Raw genomic sequence first — 20,833 nt, forward strand, 5'->3', positions numbered from 1 at the left:
GCAGGCGGCCAATTTTAGAGGGCAATATAATGTGGAAGAGAACAGAGCCAGAGGGTGAGCCAAGTGGATTTATAGATGAAGGCAAGAACTTTAAATTCCATCCTTTGAGGCAGGAACAAAAAGTATAGACCAGAGAGAATAGATTTGATGGGCAAGCAGGACTTAGTGCAAGGCAGATGGAAGTGAGAGCTTTGGATGATTTGAAGTTTGTAGAGGCTGGAGGTCAGGGGCGTTGCACACATCAAGTGTAGAGACAATGATACTGTGAATGAGATTTATGTGGTAAATGTAGGTAAGGTAGAGGCGAAAGTGGGCATGGCTTCGACCAATATTTTGTCAACCCCTCAATTTTGTTACTGCGGCACGGGGCTGGATTCACCCGCACTGCCCGCTGCAAGAACGGTCGAGCCGCGTACAATGGAGAACTCCATTGACCTCGAGCGGGATTTTCCGGTCGCCAGAAGGATGTGGCCGGAGAATCCTGCCCACAGTGTGTACTCCATTTTCTCTTCATCTTCCCACGCCCATGTGGCATGTTCTACACCAGAGATTCCCAACCATTCCTTTATGCAGACCATAGTTGTCATCAAATGCTTTTTTGGACCACAACATACACAAGCCATTTTAAACATTTTTTTCATAGCTTATGGCTGACGGGAGTCAAACTTACATATCAACAGGTATTAAAAACTCAGCTGTTTCTAATAGTTTATGATGCACACTGACAAATGCACTGTGGATTATATTACACAAGGATGTTTGTGAAGCACATTACATTGTGAATTGATTATGATGCATACAAGGTACACTGAATAGTATTTGTTTTTCCGCAGACCACCTGCAGTTCTCTCGCAGAATGAACCACTGCTTTATACTAAAGATTACATATAGATTTGAGTTACTCCTGCTGCTGTTCAAAAGGCGAGCAACAGTAATTTTATCTGGTCACTTACGGAAGAGCAAGAGGTGCTGCTGCATGTGCGCGGAGTGGAATTGCCTGATGGGACTTGTGGCACTGTAAATGAGTGCAAATCCGGTGGTGACTGCTTGCTGAGCTCGTCAGGGCTGTTCACATTTGGTTTTGTAACTTCCATTGGCCACAGCTTATTTTGTGGCATTATAGCCTTATTATAAAGAGGGGCTTCCTTGAACTGCTGGTTTCCTAGTGAAGATGACAAAGGACATTTATTGCAATTGTTGGTCTGCCACATCCTCACATACTGATTCATTGCTAGACAAAAATGACCCTAATTTGCCAGCTTGACAGGATACGGACAAATTGGCACCCAACAATGGGTTTTACAATGAATCATTTCAATTGCATCTGAGACAATTCAGATCGTTTTGCAATAAAGGCTCAACTAGACATTCTGCCCGGTTTGCATTGCCTATCAGTGCCCAGTGATTTTATTTGCTTCCTTTGTGCGTTTGCCTCTCACAATACAGCATTCCCAAACCATGCTGAGATCTCTCACAATACAGCATTCCCAAACCGTGCTGAGATCTCCCACAATACAGCATTCCCAAACCGTGCTGAGCTCTCTCAATGCGGCATTCCCAAACCGTGCTGAGATCTCCCACAATACAGCATTCCCAAACCGTGCTGAACTCTCACAATACAGCATTCCCAATCAGTGCTTGGATCTCTCACAATACGGCATTCCCAAACCGTGCTGAACTCTCACAATACAGCATTCCCAATCAGTGCTTGGATCTCTCACAATACAGCATTCCCAAACAGTGCTTGGATCTCTGACAATACAGCATTCCCAATCAGTGCTGAGATCTCCCACAATACGGCATTCCCAAACCGTGCTGAGATCTCTCACAATACAGCATTCCCAATCAGTGCTTGGATCTCTCACAATACGACATTCCCAATCAGTGCTGAGATCTCCTACAATACAGCATTCCCAAACTGTGCTGAGATCTCTCACAATACAGCATTCCCAAACCGTGCTGAGATCTCCCACAATGCAGCATTCCCAATCAGTGTTTGGATCTCTCACAATACGGCATTCCCAAACTGTGCTGAGATCTCTCACAATACAGCATTCCCAAACCGTGCTGAGATCTCCCACAATACAGCATTCCCAATCAGTGCTTGGATCTCTCACAATACGGCATTCCCAAACTGTGCTGTGATCTCTCACAATACAACATTCCCAAACCGTGCTGAGATCTCCCACAATACAGCATTCCCAAACCATGCTGAGCTCTTACAATACAGCATTCCCAAACCGTGCTGAGATCTCCCACAATACAGCATTCCCAAACCGTGCTGAGCTCTCACAATACAGCATTCCCAAACCGTGCTGAGATCTCTCACAATACAGCATTCCCAAACCGTGCTGAGATCTCTCACAATACAGCATTCCCAAACCGTGCTGAGCTCTCACAATACGGCATTCCCAAACCGTGCTGAGATCTCTCACAATACGGCATTCCCAAACCGTGCTGAGATCTCTCACAATACAGCATTCCCAAACCGCGCTGAGATCTCTCACAATACGGCATTCCCAAACCGTGCTGAGATCTCTCACAATACAGCATTCCCAAACCGTGCTGAGATCTCTCACAATACGGCATTCCCAAACCGTGCTGATATCTCTCACAATATAGCATTCCCATACCATGCATAGACCTCTCACAATATAGCATTCCCATACCATGCATAGACCTCTCACAATACTACTCAAAAGAGCACAAGAGCAGCCTGAGTTATTTTTCCTCCCATTTCTTCTCCTCGCGTGGAGCTGCCTATTTTCTATTTTGTTGCCTCACTCAGAGAGCACAGCTGAAATTGTAGCATTTTTGATTGTGAACATTATCAATCACCAATTTTAAAAAAAATTGGGGATGAAAGTCAAATATTTATTGAAGAAAATATGGTTTATATACCATTAAAGTTTAACTAAATCATGATGTTTTGAATTCTAACAACTTACTACAGTTCTTAACTGCATACCATTGATACCGAAATCAAGTAAAATGATGGAATCTCCAGGTGTCGGAGCAAGTTGTGCTAGTTCTTCAGGTTCTTCCTTCAGTTTGCTGAACAGCAGGTTACCATCGTCTGGCATTGGAGTTCCATTGATGTGCTTCCCATTCATATTTCTCACACCCTGGCAAGGCCTGAACAGAGACTCTGTCTGGTCCATGGAGAACACAATATTGTTCTCCTCAATCTCACTGAAAATGCAAAACAATTGGTTTCAGAATATTTTTTAACTGCATTGTAGAGTGAAAGAGAAAGGAACAGTGTGCATTTTATTTACCATGTCCTCAGATTCTCATGACATCCCAAGGCAATTTATAATCATAGATTGCTTTGAACTATAGTCACAGTTATGTTGACAATTGCTGTAGCCAGTTTGGCACAGGACAGGGTTCATTGAATCAATTAAAAAAAGTATCTGATTTTGGTGTACATGAATGTTAGCCTGGATGCTGGGAGAGCTATTTGCTCATGTTTAAGTTGTGTCACGGGATTTTCATATCCTGCTGAGAACAGATGTGAAGAGCTTTGGTGTTGGCAATGACAATCAATGTGATTTTTTTACTTAATACAGAATGATCTCACAAGAAGACAATGGCTTATATTCCATTGCTGCTTTGACACCTTTGATGATGTCCAATCTGTAACCCAATTTTCTATGCTTTCGAGATGATTGATCATTCCAATTAGATAATGCATTCTCACCTTAATAAAAGGTGGATAAAGACTTAAGTTTAAACGGTCTTGCTTCTTATTTGGGATTGGCAAAATGATTCTCTGTAAGTATTCAGTCAAGAGACTTGTACATCTCTTGGGTATTTTTCTTCCATCCTCAACATAGTCACTAAGTAGTTGTTTCAGCAGGGATATATTTGGGCAGCATGGTGGCACAGTGGTTAGCACTGCTGCCTCACAGCACCAGGGACCAGGGCTCATTTCCGACCTCGGGCGACTGTCTATGCGGAGTTTGAACTTTCTCCCCGTGTCTGCGTTGGTTTCCTCTGGTTTCCTCCCACAGTGCGTGTTAAGTGGATTGACCATGCTAAATTGCCCTCCAGAGTGGCTCGCTGGAATAGGTCAAGGGGATTGGGCCTCAGTTGGGTGCTCTTTCGAAGGTTGGGACTCATTCAATGGGCCGAATGGCCTCCTTCTATATTTTAGGGATTCTATGATGTATACAAATTAAATAACCTTGTTCCCATTTTCACGAAAATGTTTGCTTTGATGCATGTGACCTGTTTTCTTTTTGTCTTTACATATAGACATCCAAATCTGCCCAACAGAATTATTTTCTCTGATTAAACCATGACGCTTTCCATGTGTAATGATACCCCTTCAATGGTGATGGAACACGGCAACTTTTAAATATTAGCACCATGTTTGTATTCAATAACTGTTGATGATAAAATGATTTTCAGCACTCTGACAGATTCAAACCCTGGTCATATGCAGGTGCAACAAGGTACCATTCTGTCTTTCTATTTTTTTCTATATTTTGGCTATTTTAATCCAAAAACAGCTGGTCTAAGTTCCTGTCAGTTCTGTCATTTTTGAGTAACTAGCTTCTTGTCCTTCCTTCAAAATCTTTCTAAGTTCCATTCACAGAAGTATATTTTACCACCAGGTTGCAAAAGGACCACTCCCTTTTACCACCAGGGCTGCTGAAGCACCACTCACACCTTCCCAAGACTGTGCAGTAGATAGCAAATTCACCAAGTCTCGATTCACCACATCTAAAGAACAATAGGAGACTCATAGGTATCAAAATAGGATAATTTCAAGGCAGAAATCCTGTGCTTAGTTTCCTGGCCCTCAAATCAATTGTGTAATAATGCAGGCTTACCTCAGTACATAGTTGATGCAGACAATGCACTGTGGCTGAGAGTTACGGCTGTTGTAGATGACTGTCCCTTGGGTCTCAACCCACACATATCCACCACGTTTTGCGAGCATCCGGTACTGGCCAGTAACTGCTTGACCTTTGGTGCACACTTTTGAAACAAAGAGACAAAAAAGGAACATCGCTCCAGTTAATCATTTTTTTTTAGTACCCAGCAAGAAGTACTGATGGTTGCTATATATGTTGCACTTCATCTGGTCGGCATTTTATATATAATTTTTGATTATATAATACTGATAATAGCAATTCTGAATATTGTCCCCAAGAAACTCTGTATTCTATTTTTGTTTATACTCTAAATAGTAATGGCTATACTTCACTGCGTTATATTTATAAATATTATCAAATTATATCTTCAAACTTCTTACACACTTTAAAAACACTTAAAAGATTAAAACACTAGAAAAATTACATTCAGCATTTCTGATTGATGTTTTCTCTGTTTACACTGTACATAAATACAGCACTATTTTTGTGATCTGACTTTTGAAAACCTGTTACTTTGTAATCTAAGCTGTACTTTGATCCAATATGAGTTTGGGTAGGCTGCTGTAATCTGGCAGTTATCATTGAGTTTTGAAAGGATAATTACATTGGTCGCAATCAATAACATCTCAATGTGCGCCATGCCCCAGTTACTTGTTTTCCAGAAGGCCTTGTTATTACAGTAATCTTGTTTTATGCAGCACACAATGTCACCAGAAGGATAGCTGCCAATCTGATAGGCCACTGATTACGCAAGTACTGCCATGTGGAAGCTAAACTCTACTGCTGATTTCTGTTTGCCTTATACTGATCTACAAAACAGTTGCCTATGGGCACCTTGCATTAGAGACAAAAGATATGGAATAAACAGAAATTGTCAATTTAAGAGATTACATTTTTTTCTTTTGTCACCACTGAAACTTGAAAGATTTCCCACCATTGAGGATAAAAGCTTTGTAAAATAAGAAATTAAATGAGGTATCAAAGGGAGAAGTGCATAGTTACAAGAAACAGAAGGTTTGAGATTACATTCATTTGAAGTTAGCTGTAGAACATGGGTCATTAATATAGACAGTTGAATGAATTAAGGATGAATTATATCGATCAAATAGGGTTTAAAAGTCTTTCCAGTTTAATTTAGATAATTTCACTTAATTGCTGATTTCTCATCTCTCTCTTTACTTGTACATTGATGTAGTACAGCCCTATCCCTCAATCATTATTATTCATCCAATAAGACCCAGAATTTAGATCCCTGAATCCCTCTTTACCTTTGACAATATAATTGACTGGGAAACAGGAGGTGTCTTCCTGTGGCTAAGTCTGACCCTGAAATGTCTTCCTTCTTCCTCAACTGAGCCATCTTCTGAACATGCTGGAAACCTAAACCCCAATTAGGATGGCTAAAATGAGGATTCAAAGGCCTGAACCATTTATAAATCACCCTGAATCCACAAGGCTGGGGCTGATTTAGCTCACTGGGCTAAATCGCTGGCTTTGAAAGCAGACCAAGCAGGCCAGCAGCACGGTTCGATTCCCGTACCAGCCTCCCCGGACAGGCGCCGGAATGTGGCGACTAGGGGCTTTTCACGGTAACTTCATTGAAGCCTACTCGTGACAATAAGCGATTTTCATTCCATTTCATTTTTTTTATTAGGCCCATTATATTACCAAGTGAGAGCAAATGGTCACTGGCGGTAAATACAGTGGACTGTACATATTCACAGTTTCAATTATACTGATGTGCATTTCCAATCACCAAATCTAAATTCCTAACAATAAAACTCTAGGGTGTTCCTGTGGCTCATCTCTTTAGAAGCTAGGGGTATTATGTCTTGAGGGATGCTGTCCAGTTGCAATATGGACATTTCCAGTGGTCTGAATACATTCCTAAATAAATTATTTAAGATCAAATTTGCACCTGGTTTTGGGAATAAAGTTGCACAAGAGGAAACTTGAGAGTGCTGTTTCCAAAAATCACCTGCACCTCATCGCAAGGTAAGTTCAGATGAAGAAAGCCTTTAAGCCCATGAATGCTACACTGTTGATTTCCCATTTTTGCATCTACATTGAGCGAGTTCTTCAATAGTGTTTTTTGGAAACAGAATGTTTCCTGTTAAGAAAGCTGGAGAGGAAAAGACGAACCATTCTGTCATCAGTGAGGTGGTTGAAAGAGAATAATACCATAACTTTGCATAAGGAGGTTTCAAGAGACACACAGATTGTACATTGATTATACCTGTAAATTTGCAATTCACGAACAGGGTATTCTAATTGTCTACATTATTAATCTACTGAACGCTAGATTAAAGATTAATGAAAATGTCCATACTAAGTTTCTATGCACCCAGCCCAAAACTATAATGAGGAATTTCCTCATAAACTACGATTTAATAACCTTTGTTTCTGCCTTATCTTATAAATGTCAGCTTCAGGTAATCAATATTGATGAAAACTGGACAAATGTATCTTACACACCTCTTTTCTGGTTTCTAATTTCAGCTGCTGTAAATTCCTGAGATCTATACTAAATTCGCCCTTCACAACGCTAAACTTGTCGGGTTCAATGCCCGAACATATCTAAAAATATTAAACAGAATTTCATGGGCTCCCACTGGCAGGTGGCCAGGCATAATAGTCTCCAGATGGCCTTTCCACCCAGTCTCAACTTATCATAAATTGTACCGGGGGTGGCGGGGGCACTCTTTCCCTAATTGAGGTCCAAAAGTAGCCAATAATTAGTTAGCCTGCTTGTGCCTTTGTGGGGAAAAGGGTGGGTGCCTCCATCACTGGTGCCCCCTCTCGATGGGGTCCATCAACTCTTCCTTCCCCTCCTTTTCTCCCCCGCTCCCATCACGAGACTTCTGGATTTACCGTTGTCCTGACTTCCCAGTACTTAGAACCCAGGGTCAGCTTGTAGTTCCAGCTGTAGGCCACCACTGCAGATAATGCTGTTTGGACTTGGCCAGTCAGACTGGTCAGCAGTTCTCTGAGTTGGGACTTGCTCCAGAGTACGTGGTTGAAGACCTGTCTCAACCAATTAACATTTCATAGAGTTTTAAATGGCTGTGGGCTGCCGACATCAGTGAGGATGTGATCTCCACTGACTTTTTCCTTGGCAGGCTGAGAAATCTTGCCCATTGTTTCAGGACTATTTTTTTTACCCTATTGACCAATTTTTGTAAAGTTCCCCAAAAGATGTACCTTAGAGGCTGATGGGTTTCTGGTTGTTCCTTATAGCCATTTACTATTGGAGAGGAAATCAGCCTCACTGTTGCTCTCTACACTGCATCTAGGGCTTGAATGGCCACTAGTGGTGCAGTAATCAGAATTATGTTCAGTGTCAGCCGTAAAGCTTGAACAGGGCAATATGCAGCTTCTGTATGATTGATAGAGACTTGGCGATATAACCTAGCACATCTAAATCAGATATATGTAAGTTACACCATGTAAGTATTGTAGTCCATGTCTGTGTTTATTCTCCACATGGAAACATAAGAAAGAGGAGCATGAGTAGATGATGCATCCACCACCCAAGCCTGCTCCATCATTTGCTAAGACCTTGGCTAACAGTTGAACTCAACTCTATCTTTCCGTCTGATTCCCCCAATCCCTTAGATTCCAAGAATCTATTAATGTTAATCTTGAATATGCAAATCGACCGAGCAGTCTCAACGCTCTGTGTTAAAGAACTCCAAACTTTCAGACCCTTTGAGTGAAGAAATATTTCTTCACTTCAGTCCGAAAAGACAAACCCCTTTCGCTCAGACTATGTCATCTTGTTCTGGACTCTTCAGCCAAGAAAAACAACCACTTAGTGTTTATCCTGTCAAGCCCGCTCGGAATCTTATAATTTTCAATAAGATCACTTCTTGTTCTTCTGAACCAGAGAGTACAGACCCAATCTGCTAAATCTCTCCTCACAGGACAGCCATCTCAGCCCAGCTACCAATCTAGTAAACATGCCTTAGGTCAGGAGACTAAAGTTGTACAAAGTTTTTCCAACTCCTATGGAAGTGGCTTTGGCGGCATGGTGGCGGCTGAAAATTTAGAGGGAAAGGCATCAGGATTCCCCAAAATGCTCCTGCCTCTTTGCAATTTTTTCAGGGGTGGTTTCACATTGGAGCTGCCAGCCACCCTTCACTTCGGGCACACTATTTGGCCTTCCTGCATGACTGCTGTCCCTAATTAGACTGCGAATGTGGAGGAAGCCTTCTAACTGCCTTCAGTAAAATTATGCTGGAGGGCAGGATGCGACAATGAGCAGGGTTGGAACACGAGATGACCCTGATTATTATTGAAGTTCACAAAATTCAGCCCTTTGCATACTCCGTGGAGTTTATTTTCCCACCTAGTTTTTTGTATCGGTGGGTACATTCCAGTGCGATCCTTCACCTCAGTTACTGATATAGATTGTAAATAGCTGAGGGCTCACCATTGATCACCTTGGTACCTCAATTGAAACAACCGGCCAACTCAAAAATGACCTGTTTATTCTTGCTCTGTTTTGTGTTTAACCATGCTAATATATAGCCTCCAGCCCGATAAACCCTTGATTTGTGCGGCACTTGGTGTCACATCTCATCGAATATCTTCTGAAAATCCAAATATACTACTTCAACTACTTTTCCTTCATGTACATCCTCAAAGAACTCATGTTAGATCTATTCCCGCATAGTTTCCTCATGTTTACTGTGCTCAATAATTTTATGATTTTCTGAAACCGTTACTACTTCCTTAATGATGGATTCCAGTATTTTCCTGATATCTGTGTCACAGTAACTATTCTGTAGTTCCTTGTTTTCTTGCTGACTCCTTCTTGAATAACCTGTTACTTTAATTGCCTTCCAATCCACTGGGACCATTCCAGAATCTAAAGAATTTTGTATGATGACAAACAATATTATTCTGCAGGCACCTCTTCCAGTCCCAATAATTGCTCCGGTACTTTAAAATTAATTATGTTCCCCACACTCATTAGACCCTTGTTTCTCCATTATTCCTAATGGCTCTTTGTTTCATCCAATATAAAGACAGATGCAACATTTCCATTTAATGATTCTGCCATTTCCTTATCCCCTATTATAATTTCTTCTGTCTCAGCCTTTAAGGAAACCCAGTTTACTTTTGTTAATACTTTTTCGTATATTTAGAAAAAGCTCTTGAAATATGTTTTTATATTCGTGTCCTCGTTATATTTTCTCTGTCTTTATCAATTTTTTTTGGTCATCCTTTGCTAGTTTCTAAATCTATCCTAATTCTACTCTTCCTGGCAATATTATAAGCCTCTTCTTTGAATCCAATACTACCCTTCATCTGTCCATCGGTGGATTACCTTTTCTGTGGAGTTTTTATTTATCAATGGAATGCATATTCTTTAAGAACTATGAAATATATTCTAGGCTTTCTATCAAAATGCATTTTAATCTGATTTCTCAATCTGCCTCAGTCAACTTGTCCCTCATACCTATGTTACCGACGTTTTTCAAATTTAAGACTCTAGTTTTAGACTTAAATATGTTATTGTCAAACTCAATATGAAATGTTCTTATATTATGTTCACTCTTTCCCTACAGTATCCCTTACTAATTTCCTTACACAATTACTAATCGTGTTGATGTAAAATGTTACCCAGGGTGATCTAAAATAGCCTGTTCCCTTGCTGGTTTCACAATGTTTTAAGAAACAGTTTTAAGAAACTGTCTCAAACATATTCCACAAACTCTCCCTCCAAGGTAATTTCCCCAATTTAATTTGACCAGCCTATAGGATGATTTACAGTTCCTCATTATTATTACATTACCTTTATCTCAAATTCCTCTTTTCCTTGAATAATATCCTGCCTTACAGTTTAACTATTGTATGGGGGCCATGTTATGAATGCACATTCCATGGCTATTAAATCCAGGGGCAGAATTTTATGTTTCCCCACTTGTGAGTCTGCAGGTAGCTTGGCCCACAAAATTCCTTGGATGGCCATCCCACTCAGCTCGCACCTGCCCCGAGCACTCTACAATTTTATAGTGGGATGGACAAGACCTCGGCCAGCCCATTCACCCTTTCCCCAATTGAGCCCTTAAATGGCTAAATAATGACCACTTAAGCGTTATTACCTGCCCGGCCTTAATTTTCAGGTTGCCAGGAGAAATCCCGCTGTGCAGGGAGGGCCAGGAAGTGACTCTATTCAGGCCTCGAATTGGAAAGGAGGGGAGGGAGCGTATCTCCGACAAAAGCCTCCTTTCAACACTGGGTCCTTTCCCCACTCCACCCAGCTTCCCCATCAACATCCCCAACCCACTTCTGCCCACTAGCCCTGGATCTCACCTCCCTTCCCTGCTCTGAGACCCTCCCCAAAATTAATCTTGTCCTGAATTCTGGGACTTAAAGATTCTGGGAACTGCATGCAGTCTCAGTCCACTAAAGTTCTTGGTATTGCTGTGATTAGAGAGCTGGAAGCCAATCAAATTGGCTAGTAGTTCGTTGAGGTGCAACTTCCTCCTGACTGATTGGCTGAAAGCCTCCAGCAATTTAAGGTACTTTGGTTGTGGGGCAGCCAGTATCAGAGGCAATGAGCTCTCCACCAACTAATTTTGCTGCTGGGGTGGAAAATCCCATCATGCGAAAAAAAATCAAGCCCTGGAGTGGTACACAAACCCAAAGCACCTGGTTCAGAGCCACTGCTCACTCTGCGACAGGAACTCCTGTAGTAATTGGTCTATCCAATTTAAATTGTTGATTTAATCATCATAGAATTTACAGTGCAGAAGGAGGCCATTCGGCCCATCGAGTCTGCACCAGCCCTTGGAAAGAGCATCCTACTTAAGCCCACACCTCCAACCTATCCCAGTAACCCCACCTAACCTTTTTGGACACGAAGGGCAATTTAGCATGACCTTCACTGTACCTCGGTACATGTGACAATAAACAAATCCAATCCAATCCAATCCAACCTGCATATCATTGGACTGTGGAGGAAACCAGAGCACCTGGAGGAAACACACACAGTCACGGGGAGAATGTACAGACTCCACACAGACAGTGACCCAAACTGGGAATCGAGCCTGGGACCCTGGAGTTGTGACGCAACAGTGCTAACCACTGTGCTACCATGCCGTCCTTAATAAAGTAGAGCAAATAGATATAATTGCATGTATTCACCCCGCTCCCGTATTCATTCAAATCTCTTTCATCCAGCTCTTAATGTTCTTTATTATCACTTCATAATGTTTGCACAGCAAAACTTATTTTGCCACTGAATAACCCAGATGCAAACCTCATTGAGCTTTCTTACTAATATCTGCCCCCTTTCATTATGGTTAATTGAGCAGATGCCTTTGCACATTTAACTATCATGATACTGTGATTTTTATTAATTTCCATGCACCAAAAAGTGGAGAGATTACAATACCAATAGCAGAGTCTGACACTTTCCCTTAACGTGACCCATCTCCTCTTATTGCCACCTTCTGCATCCTTATCATTAGTTGTTAATCTGTGCCTTGGTCTTCTACTTGGTAACAAGTGACCTTGCTTCGTAAAAGAGTTCCCCCTGAGATATAGGTGTGATACTTCATAATGCCTCCTTCATCCCCCCCCCCCCCCCCCCCCCCCGGCCTCCAAACCAATAAATTTGGCATATTATTTCCTCCAAAAGGGCAACATACAACTTTAAAATCCACGTTGGCTGTAATTTATTCATTGGCAATGCATAATAATACATTTTTTTCTGATCATTTGATTCCATTATTCTTCCAATTACTGAGGTTTGTAGTTACCAGCTATGGCTCCTTCACCACTCTTCCATAAAACTGACCCCATGACTTTCAGATGCGTCAGCCCGAACCTTTGGTTTACTAATATTGTAGTCCCTGCGCACATGTGTGCTTGATACGGCATGGTACACTGTTAGTGTAATTCCTGATAACTGCTTTCAACCAGGTGCTGACTGATGGAAGCTGTATGAAAGATGTCTGATTATAGATCTTCAACCTTCCTTTCTGCCGTAGGGTAACATCCAGGATTGGCCCTTTCCCTTGGCTACCTCAGAGAAATATTTAAATTCTGGGAAATTAACATGACTCCATAATTTGGCGACTTGCATTTTGAATTATCAGGAACATGTCTGTAATTTAATTGCTTTCGCACGGGCATGAAAGATTGGTACCTTTTGCGGAATCTATGTATACTTTCGCTTCAACCATTCCTTCATTCTAAAGGTTCAACTGTACTCTTAATAAACGGAACAATTTACTTGGTTGTGGATTGTTTGCTTTTTCTAAATGTACAGTATTGTAACACAAAATGCCAGAAACTCAATCTGTGGAGTCAATTTGAACTGTTCCTGTCAGGAAGGGAGCAGGCTGCAGGGGGTCAGCTGCCCATCTTAAACCCTCCCCCACTTTCCTTTCCATTGTTTAACTAACAGTTCTTAACAGGCATTCACAATGTGTTTTTCCATAGGGTGTTGAGTTGGACTATTCCAATCAGGCTGTTTTAGGGAGGCAGCTTCAAAGAGAACAGTCCACAAGAAAACTTTTTGCGTCTCATTTAAAATGTCCCTCCTGTGCAGATGTGTACGAATATGTGAAGAAGTCAGCATGGTCGCACAGGGGCAGCACGGTGGCACAGTGTTTAGCACTGCTGCCTCACAACACCAGGGACCCGGGTTCAATTCCGACCTCGGGTGCTCCGGTTTCATCCCACAGTCCAAAGATATGCAGGTTAGATGGATTGGACATGCTAAATTGCCCCTTAGTGTCCAAATGTTGGGTGGAGATACAGAACTAGAGCGGAGATTGGGCCTAGGTAGTGTGCTCTTTCAAAGGGTCAGTGCAGGCTCGATGGGCTGAATGGCCTTCTTCTGCACTGTAGGGATTCTATGATTCTAGATGCAGTGAATGGGGGGTGGGGGTTGGGGATTGGTGGAGGCAGTTAACTCCCAGATAAAGGGAACAGGCATAACCCACTTGACTGTAAATAGCTCCTTGGACAGATTATTCCTGTCAGCAGCTTTTCTTTTTATGCACTGAGACAACGCTCTGACTGTGGAGAGTTGGACCATAGTTAAGCTTATAGTATTTTATTTGTGTTGTAAGCAAATGCAACTAGGTTTACTAGATAAATCGTTTGCCTATCAATCGAACTGTTTTGGAAAGTTTTTTTTGTCATTGTCAGGATAGGATTCCCTTTTCCCCCTTTCTCTCTGCAAGTCACCTTTTTATTCTGTGATTCAAAGTCTTGCCATCTTTACCTCTGAAGCCGTCCTTCACACATTGACTAAATCTGACCATAAAATTGTCCATCAATCGATCGACGGTGATAACATTGATAATTGCAAACTTCAGTTCCAGTATCTGACTGGAAATTTGAGACTTGCTACCGAGCTAGATACTGCAGCTTTCAACTCCCAACAGCAATATTTATTAAATATGTTGGATGGGATTTCCATTTGCCGACGGCGAAATCACAAAACGCGATTGGGCAGAGAATAGATTCCGATGCGAAAATCGCGGTGGGCGCCGATTTGACGCCAACTCGAGATTCTCCATCGCCTTGACAATGGTGTCAATGTATACCGGAACGCACGTACAGTAAACACCATTTGAATATCATTAGCAGGCCCGACTCGGTATTCTCCGGGGCCTCCACCATTCCCCTCATTTGATGGGCCGAGTTGCTGATGGCGTGGTTCACTTGTACTTTCAAAATTCGAGAAACCGGTGTGTTGGCTGCTGAGGGAGAGAGAGGAGGGAGGGCATGGAGTGGAGTGACTGCGGTCTACAGGACCAGACACTGGCCATGCTGGCTGGGGTGGGGGGGAATCCTGCTTGGGCTGGGGGAGGGGGAACGGGGGGGAACAGGCCGAGCCACCTGGGTGACCTACCACGGGACTGGGGCCGTGCCCAGGCACCGACCGGCATTACTCCGGCCATCTTGCTGCACACCCACTGACCACCCACCTTGGCCCCTGGTTCTGCAGAGGGACACGAGCCATATGGGTGCCCCACCACTACACCCCACCCTCCGCCACAACACCCCACTCCCACCCGGCCGTCACCCACCAGCGGCCCACCCAGGGCAACACCCAAAGTAGCTCCTACGGGGGTTGTGGTGCCTACCCCTGGCAATGGCAGTGCAAGCCAACGGTACCCTGGCATCAGGGACGGGTGTCAGGGCCAGAGGCCCCCACGGTGCTGGCCACCGTCAGAGCCAGGGGTGCGGGTACGGGTACAGGGAGCGACATGCATGGTCAGAGTCCAACTGGGGCCACCATGTAGCCCAATGGACCTGGTTGGGCATGGGGGTAAGCATCATGCTAACATGCTGGCCTTTCACCTCCTGCAGCCAATGGATATTGGAATTCAGCCATCAATGGTGGCCTCCCTGCTAGTTGCCGCAGCTCTGGGGATGCCCTGAGGTTGTACGATCAGGCGCTGCTTGAGGAGGAGGAAGCTGCAGCAACAGAGGAACACATGGCAGGTGTCCAGGTTGGAGAGCCGGCTGCCCAACAAGCTGATGAGGAGGAGGTGCCAAGGAACTGCCGCATGAAGCCTCGTGTACCAGCAGCGCCTGTCATTCGAGGACCGGTCGGATTGGGCATGCCATCGAAGACGCCGACTGAGCAGAGAGACAGTGCGACGTATCTGCCAGATGATGGCATAAATGGCACCATGGAGGGAATGGGGGAAGGACACCTGCTCCTGGTGGCCATCAAGGTGACAGTCGCCCTGAACCTTTATGCAACGGGGTCCTTCCAGGCGCGCAGTGGGGACCTGAACGGAATCTCACAGACCTCAGTGCACAGATGCATCCGTGCTGTCACGCAGGCCCTATATGCCCAGGTGGCTCAGTACATCCACTTTAATGTAGACCGAGCCCAACAGGATGCCCGGGCAGCGGGATTCGCCACCATCGCCGGGATGCCCTGGGTCCAGGGGCTGATCGACGGATGCATGTCCTCCTACGAGCTCCTGCAGATGACAGGCTGCTCTACACAAACAGAAAGGGGTTCCACTCGATGAATATGCAGCTGATATGTGACCATCAGCTGTGCATCATACACCTCTGCGCCCTATACCCAGATAATGTGCACAACGACTTTATCCTGGCATACTCGATGATTCCTGATATGTTCGAGGTGCACCCCCGCCTAGGGGGCAGGCTCCTGGGCGACAGGGGTTATCCACTGCGGTCGTAGCTGATGACACCAGAGTTCATACATGCACAATTTATGGAAGTAGCTGCCACTTATATCGCCATCACCCTCCACTGAAGCGGGATTTTGAAAGAACAGATGTTTCGAATGCAGTGTACAGAATAGAACAGGCAAGAGGAGGACTATCTTTGTGGACGTGTTTTGAAAGGTAGGTAGCCTTTTGGTTAGGGTCCTGACATACCATTGGAGAGGTAAGGCACCCTTTCGGATTGTTAACGATGAACATGATTATGCACATTTTATGCATAAATAGTTGGAACAGTCAAGCTGACAAGGAATTTTGCATCTGTCAAGGAATTGCCTGACTGTTAAAGAACTATTATAGAGCTGTCCAGCTGTCAAGGACCTGTCTAGATGTCAAAGAACTGTTAAAGAACTGTGCAGCTGTAAAAGAAATGCTGAAGAGCTGCCCAGCTGTCAAGGGATTGTAAGGAATCTGTCCAGCCGCCAAAACTGAAGAAATGTCAAACCTGTCAAAGTCATCCAGGAAGTGTTAAAGCTTTCAATGAACTGTCCAAAGATACTCTGTGAGTTGGTGTGTAGGGGTAAGGGAAAAAGGGGCCATGAGTTAGCACTTAATTGGCTTGAGGATTGTGGGAATGGGTGGAGGCATTGAAGATATGGGGACCATAGGGGAAGAGTGATGGCGGAGTGGGTTGGCATAGGTTGGCATTGATAAGGCATAAGAAGGGGTGAAAGCTGGAGGATGTTTTTGTTTTAGTATTATCTTTTATTATTTAAATACTGTGCTGGAGTACAGAGGCAGGTCTTGCGTCCAGCCTGCCTCCCCATTTGTTCAGGGGTCACCTGCCCCGGCTCCTTTTTCAGTCCACGTAATCCCCTGACTGAAGATTCAACCGCAGGTGACATTTATAAACGTCAGACTTGCCAAGCCGGGAAACCTTCCGATTCTGCGCACCGGCTCCACAGAGCGAAATATGGGCCTCTTTAAATTGTTACACAGGTTTCTTTGTAGAAATGGAAATAATATGCAAATGTGATTTTTTTAATGTGTGTTTTGTAAATGCTGGCAAGGAAAGTACGTAGGACAATTGCTGACAATCCGCTGCACAGGCTTTTAGCCGAGCTGGTAGCAAAGCAGCTTCAGCAGAGACCTAGAGATATCTTACAGGTCACAGGCCACCATGAAGCACATGGGGAAAAAGGTAATCATGATTCATCCCATCTCCCACCGGCAAAAGACTTCATGAATGTTACCAGTTTTTCACTGATAGACTTAATAAATTTAGAGTACCCAATTATTTTTTTCTCCAATTAAGGGGCAATTTAGCGTGGTCAATCCACCTAACCTGCACATCTTTGGGTTGTGGGGGTGAAACCCACGTAGACATGGGGTGAATGTGCAAACTCCACATGGACAATGACCCAGGGCTGGGGTCACATGCCACCCCACTGATGCACTTTTCATATTTATTATTAATGATTTCACAAATGTTTTTGTCCTGGTAGTGTTGGGAAATCCTTTGGGTTCTTTACAGGAAATTTATGTCTTCTGCAGAAGAATGCAAATCGCTGCAATAATGGAAGCTGTTTCCAGAAGTAATTAAAAGCACTAAGGTGCTAATACGCCACCAGAACATTTCATGAGCGTACTAGTGGCCGGGGTGGGGGTTGCAAAAGAAATCACAAAATGCACTGAATCAAGATCCAAAGATACGGGTGTCAATAACACATCTTTTCAATGTCCTTAATTTTTAAATTAGTCTTGTAATGGATTAACTTCCTTTTGTCAGGCTACTGCATTAAATAACAAGTCTTTTGAATGGACCACTTACGATTTTGGTGACTTTTAATCATGTGATCTGAATCCAGTGCATGGTAAAACTCATAAACGGAACGTCCGAGCAGTTCTTCTGGACAATATCCCATCAGTGCTGCAATTCTGGTAATACAGACGTGAAACCATCACAGTTTGTACATAAAGATTCCCTCGAGTCCGGAAAGAACATGCTATATATTCTATTTTAAAAATAAAGTGAAGCATAATTAAATATTTCAAGGGAATCTTAAAAAGGCATATGAAGGGGAAACCGGACAGTATACCCTTATAATGGGGGAAGGAATGTTTCCAGTGAACAGCATGTACAACAGTTGTTGAAGAAGATGCAGCTTTTAACTTGGTTTTGTTCCATAATTCAATGCATAGAATTGTTAGTACCTACCTGGGAATTGTAGGAAGGAATGAACTGAAACAAGAGGTTGAAGAATTAACTATTATTGAGTACTATGTTTAGCAGGGTCACAAGCCATTCCACAATATAGAATTCCTACAGTGTAGAAGGAAGCCCTTCGGCCCATCGAGTCTGCACCGACCCTCCAAAAGCACACTCACTACCCCATTCTATCAGCAGATCTCCACCTAACCTTCATACCTTTTGACTGTGGGAGGAAACTGGAGCACCTGGACGAATCCATGCAGACTCAGGGAGAATGTGCAAACTCCACACAGTTACCCAAGGCCGGAATTGAATCCAGGGGCGGGATTCTCCCGTACCCGGCAGGGCAGGGGTCCCGGCGGGAGGGAGTGGCATGAGCCACTCCGGCGTTGGGCTGCCCCAAAGGTGCGGAATCCTCTGCACCTTCAGGGGCTAGGCTGGCGCCGGAATGGTTTGCGCCCTGCCGACCGATGTGGAAGGCTTTTGGCGCCATGCCAGCCGGGGCCGAAGGGACTCCGCTGGCCGGCGCACATCCGCGCATGCGCGGGAGCGTCAGCGGCTGCTGACGTCATCCTCGCGCATGCCCGGGGTGGGGTTCGCCTTCGCACCGGCCATCGCAGAGGCTGACACAGCCGCCGCATAGGAATAGAATGCCCCCACGGCACAGGACGTGGGGGCACCCCCCCCGGAGCCAGATCGCCTCTCGCCCCTCCCCCCAGGACCCCGGAGCCCGCCCGCGCCGCCAGGTCCCACTGGTAAGGGACCTACTTGAATTTACGCCGGCAGGACCTGCATAGAACGAGCGGGACTTCGGCCCATCGCGGGACGGAGAAACGCCGGGGAAGGGGGCGCTGCAAGCGCTCGCCGACTGGAGCGGCGCAATTCCGGCCCCCGCTGAACATCCAGCGCCGGAGATTCGGCAGCCGGAGGGGGTGGGGTTTACGCCGCCCCCCGCCGATTCTCCGACCCAGCTGGGGGGTCGGAGAATCCCGCCCCTGGTCTCTGCCACTGTGAGGCAGCAGTGTTAACCACTTTGCTACCGTGCCACCCCATGTGATTATGTGCTAAGGAGCTGGGCAGGGATGGCTCAAGACAAGAAGGCAATAATCATTTCCAAGTCATAAGATCTACCTGATGTTCATTAATTATAAACTTAGATTAAAACATCCACTTATGATTGACTGAATCCTGTTGACTATAAAATAATAGATTTTATTGCTATTTTGCACTGGAAGATGAAAACCCAGACAGAAATTTTCAAAATTCTGGAGAGAGTCAAGTTCAGACTGTCAACTAGCGTGTATCTCTCCTGATGTACAGCTAAGTTTTCATTCCAGACTTTCTGGCTTGCAGTGCTCAGCGAATCTGGGGGCATGGATTGTGCTGCCACTCTTGTGGGCTGAGGCCTGATAAGGCTCAATCCACAGAGATCGGGGCACCATCTTTAAAGGACGGTCTGGTCAGCACTGATAATAAACTCACAGAAATGGAGGACTCCCTCACAAGCATTGATCCCCCCCACCTCCCCCCACAACCACATAGAATCTGGGTAACCCTCCGCAGACATGATGATAATCTTTATTGTCACAAGTAGGCTTACATTGCAATGAAGTTACTGCGAAAAGCCCCGAGTCGCCACATTCCGCCGCCTGTTCGGGTACATAGAGGGAGAATTCAGAAAGTCCAAATTACATAACCAGCACGTCTTTAGGGACTTGGAGGAAACCGGAGCACCCGGAGGAAACGCACACAGACACGGGGAGAACGTGCAGACTCCGCACAGACAGTGACCCAGCCGGGAATCGATACTGGGATCCTGGCACTGTGAACCCACAGTGCTAACCACTGTGCTACCATGCTGCCCAACACCCCCCCCCCCCCCCCCCCCAACCATTCAAGCAGTGTCCCCCACGCTCACAGGCATCAGGGTGCTTTCAGCCACCTCCACCACACATATGGGGAACTCCTCCCAATGGAGCTCCCCAGATGGCCCATATCGACAGTGCCAACCTGCCACTGCCACTCTGGCACTGCCAAATTTGGCACTGTCATGTTCCTCACCGCCGGGGGCTGTACTTAACTGTGTGCCCCGGTGTAATCATCATGACGGATTTTTGTTTTTGAAAGCCAGTAGTGATTCATACCGCTTGACGTCAGAACGGCTGGGTTGGACGATACTTTGAGGGTGGAAGTAGCGACGTTAAGCCCGCCAATGATATTAAACTATATTCCTGGGCCTGAACCTGGTTGCATCATCAGAAAGGAGCTGAGAAGATCCCGTTCAAAATCTTGTTTATGACCTCTTGCGATATTTAGCAGCCATAGTGGCTAGAGTGGCCATTAAATCGCAGGGTGGGCTGTGTCCGATGGGCTGGACAACACCAGGGACTCCTGGCCCCAGGCTGCGCTCCTGCCTATCCTCTTCCCCGGGCTCCTCCATGGTATAGAGGGGCAGCTGGAGTGAGATCCTCTGGTGCTGAAACTCATGGATTCCCACTAGTGCCTGCACTATGCAATTGGAGCTCAAGCCCTCGGGCATGGAGGTCATGAGCTGATCT

At 44.9% G+C, this 20,833-nt stretch overlaps 1 protein-coding gene across 2 annotated transcripts in view; it reads right to left on the bottom strand.

Annotated features, from left to right (window-relative positions):
• Nucleotides 1–20,833, bottom strand: part of epas1b (endothelial PAS domain protein 1b) — a 182,351-nt gene that overhangs the window by 19,535 nt on the left and 141,983 nt on the right. For both annotated transcript variants that reach the window (XM_038813208.1, XM_038813201.1), the window contains exons 7-10: nt 17,895–18,001; nt 4,842–4,989; nt 2,969–3,192; nt 954–1,162 (exon numbers count right to left, since the gene is read on the bottom strand). In XM_038813208.1, the coding sequence (XP_038669136.1) occupies nt 954–1,162; nt 2,969–3,192; nt 4,842–4,989; nt 17,895–18,001 (688 nt within the window). The remainder of the gene's footprint in view (nt 1–953; nt 1,163–2,968; nt 3,193–4,841; nt 4,990–17,894; nt 18,002–20,833) is intronic.

This window comes from Scyliorhinus canicula, chromosome 1 (assembly GCF_902713615.1).
Source record: "Scyliorhinus canicula chromosome 1, sScyCan1.1, whole genome shotgun sequence".
Lineage (NCBI taxonomy): Eukaryota > Metazoa > Chordata > Chondrichthyes > Carcharhiniformes > Scyliorhinidae > Scyliorhinus > Scyliorhinus canicula.